We start from the raw sequence: 12,410 nt of genomic DNA on the forward strand, positions 1-12,410 counted from the left end.
ATTAAATGGAAAGGGTCATATCTTTTTTATTTATAAGAGAACATTTATTTAGCTAATCACAGATGTATAAAAAGTAGAAGAAATGGGTTTAGGAAACAAGTCATAGCGGTAAAGGAAGGGCCTAGGAGCTTGGGAGTGAGCGGGGAGAAGGGAAAAGGGAAAGGCACAGGCGTGCTTGGGGGAGGCAGAGCACACTGGGTCCTCCACCCTACGTGTTTTAAGGATGAAGATTCTTAGGGGGGCGGGGGGGTCCCAGGAGAAGATCTCAATAGAATATTCAGCAGTTTTCCAGGTGTGGCCTTTCAGGGTTGTGGTCTCCACTGATTGATTGGCTGGCACCGGGACAGGGTCATATTCAATGTAGCTGGTCCTGAGGTCAGCCATGGGGTCACTGGTTCGGTTTTGCTGCTTTTTTGGACCTGGAGCTTCCCACCCTGACTGGCAAAGTCGGGCTGGGGGGTGCAGCTGAATGCTGGGGATGGCCGCCAGTCATCCTCCCGCAGCGGTTGGCTTCCACCGTGCTGCAGCATCTCAAGGCCTCGCACCTCCTTGCGGGAGCCCCCACTCGCCAAGTCCCCCATCATGAGCAACAGCCACTGCCTGCTCTGGCCTGTGGCTGTGAACCACCTCTCCAGCTGAATGAGGGTGTGGCTGTGCACCTCCACGCGATGAAGGTCCGCATGGAGATGGCCTGCAAGCCCATGAAGGAACTCCTGAAGTACCAGCATCGGAAAGGGCCGTATCTTAATAAAAGTTTCTGTTTTTTATGTCGTAATCCATCAAGAAAAATAAAGTAGAAGCGCCAAAACGATTTTCTGAACTATTAAAGTACATACACTTGAGAAAATGTCTCGGTGAATCATTTCCATTTGAGTTTTGACTGCAGTTTGCCCAGTGTGAGGCCTTAAACGTGAGAGGACTGGCTGCGGGGAGTGGGCAGGTAATTAATTAGTCTAAATCATATCAAGTCCTCCATATTTCTATGACTGCACTAGGTGTTGTAGACATTTTTCTGGGACTGATGAAACCTCAGGAGAGAAGTGGGTTTGGAAAGCATGCGTTTCGGAGCCGTCCTCCCAGAGAACACGATCGCCCCCTAGGCTGCATTTGCCAGCGGAGTTTTGTGACGCAACCCTGGCCATCTCGCCACCAGGGAGTCAGGGGGAAGGGGCCGGATTCCTCCCGGTGGGAGGACCTTCTGGACCAAAGAAAGAAGCTGGCGACGGGAAGGAAGAAACTGATCAAGCGCTTCAATAGCGGCCGCGGGGCAGCCTGAAGCCTGCGCAGTTCACAGGCGCCTCGCAGTTCCCTGGCCGGCCGCCCCCCTGCTCCGTGCGCCCGCCGCCCGTGTGTCACCTTCCTGTTCGGAAGTCTTAGTGGGTTGCCGGGACGAACAGGGGGCGCCTGCTCCACCCGTCAGGTATCCGGTTGGAAGAAAGGCCAGTCTCAACAACTTGATTCTCTCCCTTAAATGATAAGTTTAGCAGACCATTCGTCTCCGACTGCTGAACATTAGCGGGGGAGGCGGAGGCACTTCAGATGTCCCCGTTCTGCTCCAACCACAAATCATACGGTGGTGCCACTTAAGAGTCCTCTAACTTACATTCCATGCTCTTCCTGGAATGCATGCTGGAGCGCCAGGGCTTCTTTGAGAAAATGAACCCTATGCATCTGTTTTGATTTTCTGGACTGATTTGTGACGATAATCAGTCAAGTTACATTTGCGTGTGTGTGTATCTTGCTGAGGGTGTAATAAACCCAGGACGCTGAAGACTGTAATTTTCTGAGTGATGTTGCAATGGAAGGGATAAATGGCCCTGTGTTGAACTTTGCAGCTTGCTCCCTTCGTGTATGTAAATTGCCTTTATATAAAGTGGGGTTGATAACACAGCAGGGACGGGCGCCTCTGGCTCCTCGTGCTCCCCTGTCATCTCAGCCTCCAGCCTTATCAGGCGCGTAGCAGGAGGCTGCTCCAGCCCTAACTGAGCCCTACCTACCTCCAGCCCCCAGAAAGTAACCTCCAGCCTTCATATCCGAGGCGACCTGAAGAATGAAAGAGGAGACTGTAAAATCCCCTTTGAAAGGTTCGTCTGCTTTTATTACTGTAATCTGGACGGAGTGGATAAAACAAAGATGCTACGGAGGATTTGGAGCTACTTGGCATGGGGGAGGCCCAGGAGGTGGTACTTAATTTAATGTGTGTGTGTGTGTGTTTAAGCAAGCAAACAAAATCTTTGTGCGGGCTGCTGTTTCTAGGCAATCTTTGCAAAATTTGCACCTCACAGGGGAAGGAATGGCGTGGGGTCAGGGCTGGGTTGAGCTAGGCTAATTGAAGTGGTACTGGACGGTATTGGCAGTAACAAATCATACTATATGAAGAAGGCATGCGAGATGAAGCAGAAATGGCTCAGTGACTATGATTTGGAGTTTCCTAAGCCTGGCTTTAGATTGGAGCATCAATTTCAGGCGATAGTGCTTTTTTAAAGAGTGGATGCTGAGCCAAATTTCTCAGCCCGTCTCCAGGAGAAAGGATGTGTGTTCCCTTCTCCCAGTGCAGGGCTGTGGTGACTGAGCAAACCAAGAAGCAGTTGAGGCCACAGATCACATTGGGCCAAATGTGGTGGTGGTGGTGCTGCCTGCAAAGCAAAGCCCTACCCAAGACCGAAGCAAACCCTCTTCAATGCTATTCTTGGTTTGACAGCTGGCATTTCGGAGTGTCTGACCTAGCAGCAGGCCTCTCTGAAATGGCAGGGCCCTTGGCAGCAAGGGGTCATGGCAGGGCAGCCACCGCACCAGGTACCGGGCCCTGCAAGTCTTAGTAACTTGCAGAGCCTCCTCTTCGCTCCAGGCCCGGTGGCGGTACTGGCGGCGCCCAGCCAACCCTGGCGCGACTCCTGGCGCCGGAGGTCAGACTGCAGGTCCAGGTATCTCCCTGCGGCGGGTTACAGGGAGGCACCGGCTGCTGCTCCACAGAGCTTCCCTCTCTCCTGTGCTTTCTGGGGCCGAGGCTCCTGGCTAGTCTTTCGGGAGCTGACGGCTCCCAGTTTATCTGGGACTCGAGAGAAAGAGCCAGGTGGTAAAACTGCAAGACCACCACGCGCCAGCGCTTGCTGTAACCTGGGGAGGGGAAAGGAGGGGAGGCAGAGGACAAACTCAGGGGATTGACGACCCTGGAACGTGACCCGGCCTAGTTTTCAGGTGGGAGAGCCGGGCGAGCCCACGGTGCCCCCGGGTGTCCCGGGGTCATGCCAGGTCGGTGCCCTGCGCGGAGCCGCTGCGCCCCAACTTGCCACCTCCTCACGTGTTCTGGGCATGGCGGGGATTAAAAATGCAAGGGGGAAAATTACACGCGGAACGGACAGGATGTTCTCAGAGATTACTTTAGGGGGAAAAAAAGTGAAATGCGGATTGTACTTTTTTCCCCCTTTAGTGCAGAGACGAGTTTTATTTCCGCCCCCCCTCCCCTACACATTCCTGACCTCTCCCTCCCCCTTCCCTCTCTCTTTCCTTCCTTCCTCCCCGTCCAAGTGCTGGGATTTTTTTCAGCCTTGCTTGGCTTTGGCCAAAAGCACAAAAAAGGCGTTTTCGGAAGCGGCCGGGCCGCGCACAAGGGCCATTTGTTTGTTTGGGGACGGGGGCAGGAAGCCGGGCCGGCCTGAGTCACGGCGGCTCCTTCAAGGAAACGCCAGTGCTCTCCGGCCGCCGCTCGCCATGGGGGAGATGCAGGGCGCGCTGGCCCGGGCCCGTCTCGAGTCGCTGCTGCGGCCCCGCCACAAGAAGAGGGCCGAGGCGCAGAAGAGGAGCGAGTCCTTCCTGCTGACCGGACTGGGTAAGCCCGGGCGCGCGGGGGCTTGGCACTGCCCCCCTCGCCGCGTGGCTCCAGCGAGCGGGGCGGGGTGTCGGCGAGGCTGCCGAGGGCGGCGGGATGGGGACGGGGGGCGCGGGGAGACCGGCCGGGCGCCTGGCCCCACGCTGACCCCCAAGATAAGGGCGCGCGGGGCCGCCCTCCCCCGGCGCGGCCACCCTGTGCCCGGGAGATAACCCCGCTGCTGGCGGGCGGCCGCCGCGGGAATCGGGGAGAGGGTCGGCGCCGGGCCGGGTGCGTCCGAATGCGGGTTTGGTGAGCCCAGCGGGCACCCAGCCACCCGGGGGGCGCGCACCGGGAGGAACGCGCCGGGGAGCCGCGACTGGTGTTCCCGCTGGCGGAGCAGAGGGTGGAAAATTACCGCAGGCTCCCTCCGCTCCCCGCTGCCCGCTCCAGCGCCGGCGGCTTCCCTCTCTCGGGCCCTGGAGCAAGGGAGGCAGATAACCGCCCCGCGCCGGGCCCTCCCCCGGCGGCCCCGGCGGCCGGCGCCCCGCACCCCCGACCCGGCTCGCCCTCCCGCCGGGGCGGAACCGCTTGCCGCCGGCCGTCCAGCCGCCTGCAGAGCCGCGGGGCCGCCGGGGGCGGGGGCGGGGCTGAGGGCGGGGCCTGGCCGCGAGCCCGCCTCCCTGTGCGCGGGCCCCGCCCCCGCGGAGGCGCAGGGCTTATAAGAGCGGCGGCGCGGCCCGAGCGAGCTATCGGTTCAGCCGGTCCCTTCGCTGCCGCCTCTCCGCGCCGCCTCGCTTCCTCTGTCCCCTCTCTGCGGCGATGACAGTGAAGACCGAGGCTGCTAGGGGCACCCTCACTTACTCCAGAATGCGGGGCATGGTAGCCATTCTCATCGGTGAGTGCCCCAGTCGCTGGATTTCCCACCGAGGCTATGCCAAGTGGAAATTTTTTGAAGATCCCGCATCCGATTAGTGCGCGCGGCGTCGGGTGTTACCAAGCCATCTAAACGTTTATCTCTCTTTAATTCGCAGCTTTCATGAAACAGAGGAGGATGGGCCTGAACGACTTTATTCAGAAGATTGCCAATAACTCCTATGCATGCAAACAGTAAGTTGGGGGAACTGGGGCACATAAAAATTAGCGTGGTTTAAGTTCACCAGCAATAAGGACGTTCTCATCACTGTGTTGATCAGGAAGCCTAAGACCTCCCCGGGGATGGGGATCCCCTTTCAAGTTCTAATTTACGTATAGCATTTTAAACATTAAAATTTAAAATTAATTTGCGGGTTTGGCTTGTTCTAAAGTTGTAAGATAAAATTTTGGTGATTGCCTAATTCACCTCTGTCTCCAGGAAGAGCAACCCTCATCTCTTTATTTAACTGGGTTTATTATTTTCTTTGGCTAATTTCTTTAACTGAGTAATTTATTTGGATGTCTAGTTTAAACACTGAATTCTCCGGAAAATTCGAGCCAGAAACTCACTACTTGTGCTGGTGCGCCCCCTTGTGGCGAGTTAGGAGGTTCTAAATTGTTCTTTTTTTCCTTGTAGCCCTGAAGTTCAGTCCATTTTGAAAATCTCCCAACCTCAAGAGCCTGAGCTTATGAATGCCAACCCTTCTCCTCCAGTAAGTATTCTCCATTTGTAATGTCTGTGAAGGAGTCTTGTAAATGAGTCAGTATTCCTACATTGATGAATTGAAATGGCATTTCTAGGAATTAGTATTAAGGCAGGAATGCCTCTTTAGTTCACGCGTAACAAGTGACATAAGCACTTGAGAATTGAGTCAGTGGAGTATTTTCAATGGCATATTTCATAAAATATTTCTCTGCTTACAATAACATTGTGTAATCTCCACACTCCAGTTTGAGAAATTAACATGGATAAAAAGTAGTTTTGAGTGTTTGCCTCAGTCATTTGCAGATGTAACATCTTTGACAGCGCCTAGACTTTATTATCGATGTCTTTCTTTGAAACCAAGATATTAAAAGAAAGCATTTTATTTTTCAGCCAAGTCCTTCTCAGCAAATCAACCTTGGCCCATCATCCAATCCTCATGCTAAACCATCTGACTTCCACTTCTTGAAAGTGATCGGGAAGGGCAGTTTTGGAAAGGTAATTTCAAATCTGATGTCCCCGTTCCCTAGGTAGCCTTCCCTGCACTTATTTTACCATCGCCCTGGATGCAGGCGGCAAAATGATTTTTTTAATTGACATTTCAGGTTCTTCTAGCAAGACACAAAGCAGAGGAAGCATTCTACGCAGTCAAAGTTCTACAGAAGAAAGCGATCCTGAAAAAGAAGGAGGTACGTGCAGTGCTGGATGGGTTGCGGTTGGAGATAAGACTTCCATTGAGTAGTTTCACCTTGCAATTTCGGTGCCACATTGAAATTTGCCACTAAATCTTGACTGTCCTTTTCCTAGGAAAAGCATATTATGTCGGAGCGGAACGTTCTCCTGAAGAATGTGAAGCACCCTTTCCTGGTGGGCCTTCACTTCTCTTTCCAGACTGCTGACAAATTGTACTTTGTCCTGGACTACATTAATGGTGGAGAGGTGAGCAGAGGGAAGATGAGCTAACTTGTCCGTGCACAATTTTTAAAAGATGCGTAGGGGAGGAAAGTTACCAGAATTAGCATTTCCTTTAACCATCCAGGTCTCAAATAGTTAATAAGTAGACTATTTAGGGCCACTTCCTGCAATTGTTCTCTTCAGCTATATATGTCGAGACTAATTAAATGCATTGTTGTCAGGCTTTGGCAAGCGCAGACTGACTTTGTTCTGTCTCTGCAGTTGTTCTACCATCTCCAGAGGGAGCGCTGCTTCCTGGAACCGCGGGCCCGTTTCTATGCTGCTGAAATAGCCAGTGCCTTGGGTTACCTGCACTCCATGAACATCGTTTATAGGTGAGCTGGAGTTCTCCTAAGGCAGCCTTCTTTCGTGGGTATAAAGGAGACACAGGAGGCCTAGCCTTGGACAGGGCCTTAAAATAATGTGTTTATGTACCACTTGGTCACCTAAAACCAGATCCCCCAGCATGTGAGCTGTCTTGACTCCAGGCCACTAGGGAATTAGCCAACTAGGATTGGACCTGATCCAGGATAGGTTAGCAGAACAAGGACTCCCTGTTTTATTCAGGATACAACTGCAGTGAATGTAAAATGCTTCTAATACCCCTAACAATTCTCTTTACAGAGGATTTCTTATGAAGTGAAATTAACTTGTGCAACTCCCTTTCTGTCATTTCTTTACAGAGACTTAAAACCAGAGAATATTCTGCTGGATTCCCAGGGACACATTGTCCTGACTGACTTTGGGCTCTGCAAGGAGAACATCGAGCCCAATGGCACGACATCCACCTTCTGTGGCACACCCGAGGTAGGAGCGCCCGCCACTGCTGCCTGGCCCGCCCCCTCCTTCCCAGAGAGAGAGCGCAGCAATGCGTTTCACCAACAGAAAGACTCAACTGTTCTCCGAGATTTCTTAGTCCCATTCAGCGCAAGTAAAATACACTTGCTATTTGATGCAGCATGAGATGTTCCAAGGCCGTATGCTGCTTTCATGAAAGCTAGCCGTTTGCAAGATCCATGTCAAAAAAAGATTTCTAAATCCCCAAGGAAGATGCTGTTGGGTGGCCAGTCAGCTTTCAAGTCCACTAGTTTGCTCAGGGAGTCATCTAAAGAAACACATTCTCCAAGTGGATCCAGGGTCTCTCAGCTCTTTCAAAGTGCATGCCTGGCCTTGGGATTGCCTGGTTCCGCTGGCTCTAAGCTCTCTTCTCCTGGTCTGTCTTTCAGTATCTCGCACCTGAGGTGCTTCATAAGCAGCCTTACGACAGGACTGTGGACTGGTGGTGCCTGGGGGCCGTCTTATATGAGATGCTCTATGGCCTGGTGAGTAGCACATTGAGATCCACGGAATATTGCCCCGGTGGATAATGCTACCCTAGAATGTAGTCTTCTTACAATCCAGACTCTTCTGGGCACGTAGGCCCCATTGCATACCTGGTCCTTGTGTCTTGACCTTTATCAGTAAGTTTATCAAATGCTGGTAAGAAGCATATTGGTTATTTTATAAGTGTTGGAGGGTGAATTCTTACCTAGTAGATTTTTCTTTTGTAAATTCACATTTTAGTAGATATGCTTACACTTAACCTATGTGAGCGTGACAAACATGACTTGATCAGCATCTAACCCCTGGTACGAGTTGCCAAAGAGACACTTAAAAATCCAAGGCCAAAAAAATATCAAGAAAAAGACATTGCCCAATCCAAGTTCATATATTGCAGCTTAGATCTTTTTCTCTGTTTGATAATATGTGCTGTACAAAGCTCCCAGGTAAATATTAAGTGATTGTCTCCCTTCTTTCAGCCTCCTTTTTACAGCCGAAACACAGCTGAGATGTACGACAACATTCTGAACAAGCCCCTCCAGTTGAAGCCAAATATCACAAATTCTGCAAGACACCTCCTGGAGGGCCTCCTGCAGAAGGACCGGACAAAGCGGCTGGGTGCCAAGGACGACTTTGTGAGTGTTGCTTCCTGTTCTCCTGGTTGGCTGGGAAGCGCCCTTCTTGAATGCGGCCTGTTTAAGTTAACCCTGGTGTTTCTTCTCAACAGATGGAGATTAAGAATCATGTCTTCTTCTCTGTAATTAACTGGGATGATCTCATTAATAAGAAGATTACTCCTCCTTTTAACCCAAATGTGGTGAGTATCTTTCTTCTAAAAATAGGGGGGCCCCAAGGTCATTTCTTTAAAGTCAGATTTGGTGGTTGTGGTGGGGAGGGAAAGGCCCTCACGGAATAAATTGGCAGATATTTTATTCATGGACCATTATTTTACTACAGAAAAAGTCGAATATTTGTCCCAACAAAGCTCACAGGATTTTTCAACACACTAATCAATTAAAGCACCCGAAAAAGGGTAACATTACCCTCATCATTTAAACTCTGTGCAGCCTCTGGGGGTCCTACCTGAAATGGGTGATTATGATGGGAGTTTCCGTATTGTGCCCTAAAGACCTGAGCACCAGAATTTAAAGCCTAAATAAGGACTTCCCAGCCCTGTATCCAGTGTGGATTCTTAACACTGAACGTGGTTTTCCCTTCCTGCTGCAGAGTGGACCCAGCGACCTGCGGCACTTCGACCCCGAGTTTACTGAAGAGCCCGTCCCCAACTCCATCGGCAGGTCCCCCGACAGCATCCTCCTCACAGCCAGCGTCAAAGAGGCCGCCGAGGCCTTCCTGGGCTTCTCCTACGCACCTCCCGTGGACTCTTTCCTCTGAACCGTCGGAGGGTGGGTTTTGAAGGATTTTCTGTGTGTTTGGAAATGTTTTAGTTAGCCTCTTGGCAGAGCTGCCAACTGACAGGACATCTTCAGAGAGAATTTGCACATCTCCGGGAGCTTGCACATCTTGGCAATCGTATTGCACACTGTTTGCTGGAAGCTTTTCGAAGAGCACATCCTCCTCTCAGTGAGCTCATGAGGTTTTCATTTTTATCCTTCCTTCCAACGTGGTGCTATCTGAAATTCGCATTAGAGTGCCGCCCTAGACAGGTGCAGTGGTCCCGTCAGAAGGACGCTGCCCTCAGGAGGGTCTCCGGGGAGGGTCAGTCCGGGCTGTGATACCGAATCTTATGAAATGTGCCTTTTCTGATGAGATTGTGTGAGCTCCAAAGCTTTTCCTGTTGCAGTGTTTCAGTTCTTTATCTTTCCTTGTGGATTGCTGTGCGAACAGTGGTCTGAGTGCGGTATGCCTGAGCACAGATGGATTTAGTTATAAGCATCAATGTGACACTTGCAGGACACTACAATGTGGGACATTGTTTGTTTCTTCCATATTTGGAAGATAAATTTATGCGTAGACTGTTTTTTTTTTTTTTGTAAGATATAGTTAATTAAAATTTATTGAAATGGTCTTGCAATGACTTGTATCCAGATGCTTAAAGAAAGCATTGCTGCTATAAATATTTCTATTTTTAGAAAGGGTTTTTATGGACCAATGCCCCAGTTGTCGGTCAAGCCTGGTGTTTTCATTGTTTAAAATGTCACCTGAAAATGGGCATTATTTATGGGGTATTTTTTTGCATTCCCGGTAATTGTATGTATTGTATAAAGTCTGTACATTGGGTTATAACACTAGTATATTTAAACTTACAGGCTTATTTGTAATGTAAACCACCATTTTAATGTACTGTAATTAACATGGTTATAATATGTACAATTCTTCCCCCCTTCCCATCACACACCTTTTGTGTGTGTGTGATAAACCAGTTTTGGTTTGCAATAAAACCTTAAAAAATATTTACATAAATTGTGCCATGCGTGTTCTTTTAACATAGTATTTAGGTCTGGGGGAAAGAGGGGGTTAGAGAACAAGAATGGGTTCATTTAAAATCTAAAACCAGGGAAATGCTACTGTAATTGCTTCCAATAGCAGTATCTACTGACTCCAGGGGAGTAGAGGGTGGTCTTAGAGTCAAATTTATATTCCAGGTCTTCTTAGCATTTATGAAGTCAGTTATTCATAAATCCATCCAAACAAATCCTTTTCAAGTTACCGGTCTCACAAGGACAGCCATGATGTAATGTTCCCTATATTTATTGCATGTCCTATGACGTTGACAGCTGTTTGTTCGGACATTTAGCTTGTCTGAAGTAACAGGTAATGCTTCCAACAAATATTTGAGCACCTACTCTGGGCCAAGCTCTGAGTGCTGCGGATATAGCAGTGAGCAAAGCAGACCAATCCCGGCCTTGATAGGAGAGGCAGACTTCTTCAGTGGAGCTGTTTATTGAAAGGGGGATCAATATCATAGTCTGCATGGGTAGGAGAACGCCACCGAAGAGGGTGAGGACGTTTGTCATGAATGGAGGTGTTCCCCAGAACCCAAGCTGGCAGGACTTCTAGTTTAGGGAGTACCCAGAGCTGAACCAAGCCCAGTGCTGGCTCCGAACGATCCCCAAGGAGGAGCACATTCCTGGCATGGACCAGCTGCCTGTGCACAGCTAGCACTGCTTGGACCCAGCATACTCGGGGGCTGGCGTGCAGAGGCCCCTCCTAGAGCTCATGTCGCTGGAATATTTACAGTGGAAGAGGGGGAAGTAGCACGATATTAGAGCATCTTCTTGTGTCCAAATTTTTTGGCTTTTATACTTTTTTAGGCCCTTCACACAAATTCCTATCAAATGGGGAGTCAGCCCCCCAACAGTTGATCTTGCTTCTGTTTTCGCCTCTAAGCCTACTGCACCCCCTCTACCCTGACCGCTCAGTCTGCAGAGGTATTTCCCCAGGGAAAGTTGTCATCGTTTTCCCTTTTATTGTGCCTCTTCTATCTCAATCCCACCGTCACCCCCACCCCCACCCCCAAGGCTTCTCAGGGCTGAACAGGTGTTTGGAGATTACTTAGTCCTTGTCCCTCATAATCCATTGAAGGAATGGGATCAAAGTGACTCAGCGACTTCTTGCAGAAAGTGGCTTCCAGTCAAAGGTCTGCCTTTTAGTTGCTGTGCTCTACCTGCCATCAGTAGCTACATATTAAATCCCCAGCAACCCCAAATGCCCAAATCAACTACAGCGACAGAGAATGTAAAGCCGGCATTCTCCTAGTCAAGACTGATGCTAACTCTCACAGGGAGGTGATTTGCATGTCTTCCCCTCATTCTCATTATAAGTAACAGTTATGAATTCCTCCTTGAACAAAAAGTGCTTACATCACATTTTAATTTGAACACAGTTCTTGCTGGCTGGGAATCCATAATCTGATTATAAATAACTCAAAGGGGCCAGTCATGCATTACAAGGCTTATTGATTTTTTTAAGGATAGGAATTTGGTTTATTGGGTTACAGTCAATCACTATATACGATCTGAATTGCATTGTTCAAGAAATGAAAGGAGCCAGAGGAATCCCAAGTGTTGTCACACAAGTGGGAGGAGATTAGATCAAACAAGTGGGTGGGACGGGGAACCAGGCAAGAACAGGGAAGCTGAGAAAGGACAAGGGATCAATAAAAAAAAAAAAAAAAAAAAAAAAAAGGCAAATATTTACTCTGCACTGATGTCAAATGATTCAAGTCCGAAAGCATTCGCACAGAGGGCTCTCTTACCCAGAGGAGTGGTGCACATTCTTGCCAGCATTCTAAACTACATGGGAGCATGATGGTTGCAAAAGGAGACCAGCTCTCTTCAAAACTCCCCAGCTTTGGGTCTGCTCAGATGTGGGTATGGGGGAAATCACTGGGCTCAGATTCCCACCAGTTAAAGTGGGACTCGAAGCCACTGCTCCCGTGAAGAATAAGTCAAACTCTGTGCTTAGAGAACTTGCCGTCTACCTGGGGAGACATAGCACCGACCCATGGAATATGGCAAGTGGTGAAGGAGGGCTTTAGAGGACTTCCGAAGTCCAGAGGCTCTCTGTGGGGTTGGCCCATTGGAGCAGGCGTCACAGAAGGATGCCAACGATTCTTCTAACCAATTCTACTTCTAGGGAGTTTAATGGGATTCAGGCCCTGAGAATTAGACATCAGTAACAACCTATACTATTGAACTCTTACAATGCCAGACATTGTCCTAAGTATTTTATACTCTCTTTAATCTT

General features: G+C 49.7%; 1 protein-coding gene across 4 annotated transcripts in view; it reads left to right on the top strand.

The window, feature by feature from the left end:
- SGK1 (serum/glucocorticoid regulated kinase 1) overlaps nucleotides 1-10,121 on the top strand; it is a 103,700-nt gene extending 93,579 nt beyond the window's left edge. For 2 of the 4 annotated variants that reach the window (XM_081094575.1, XM_081094576.1), the window contains 11 exons: nucleotides 4,843-4,918; nucleotides 5,361-5,436; nucleotides 5,820-5,924; nucleotides 6,032-6,115; nucleotides 6,234-6,365; nucleotides 6,603-6,715; nucleotides 7,064-7,187; nucleotides 7,607-7,702; nucleotides 8,180-8,335; nucleotides 8,428-8,517; nucleotides 8,928-10,121. In XM_081094575.1, the coding sequence (XP_080950701.1) occupies nucleotides 4,843-4,918; nucleotides 5,361-5,436; nucleotides 5,820-5,924; nucleotides 6,032-6,115; nucleotides 6,234-6,365; nucleotides 6,603-6,715; nucleotides 7,064-7,187; nucleotides 7,607-7,702; nucleotides 8,180-8,335; nucleotides 8,428-8,517; nucleotides 8,928-9,095 (1,220 nt within the window). In that variant the 3' untranslated portion in view covers nucleotides 9,096-10,121. Of the gene's footprint in view, nucleotides 1-3,583; nucleotides 3,830-4,479; nucleotides 4,707-4,842; nucleotides 4,919-5,360; nucleotides 5,437-5,819; nucleotides 5,925-6,031; nucleotides 6,116-6,233; nucleotides 6,366-6,602; nucleotides 6,716-7,063; nucleotides 7,188-7,606; nucleotides 7,703-8,179; nucleotides 8,336-8,427; nucleotides 8,518-8,927 lie in introns of those variants that run through there. The other 2 variants (XM_081094577.1, XM_081094578.1) reach the window with 2 other exon arrangements.
- Nucleotides 10,122-12,410: the final 2,289 nt, after the last annotated feature.

This window comes from Myotis nattereri, assembly GCF_964212035.1.
Source record: "Myotis nattereri genome assembly, chromosome: 6".
NCBI classification, from domain to species: domain Eukaryota; kingdom Metazoa; phylum Chordata; class Mammalia; order Chiroptera; family Vespertilionidae; genus Myotis; species Myotis nattereri.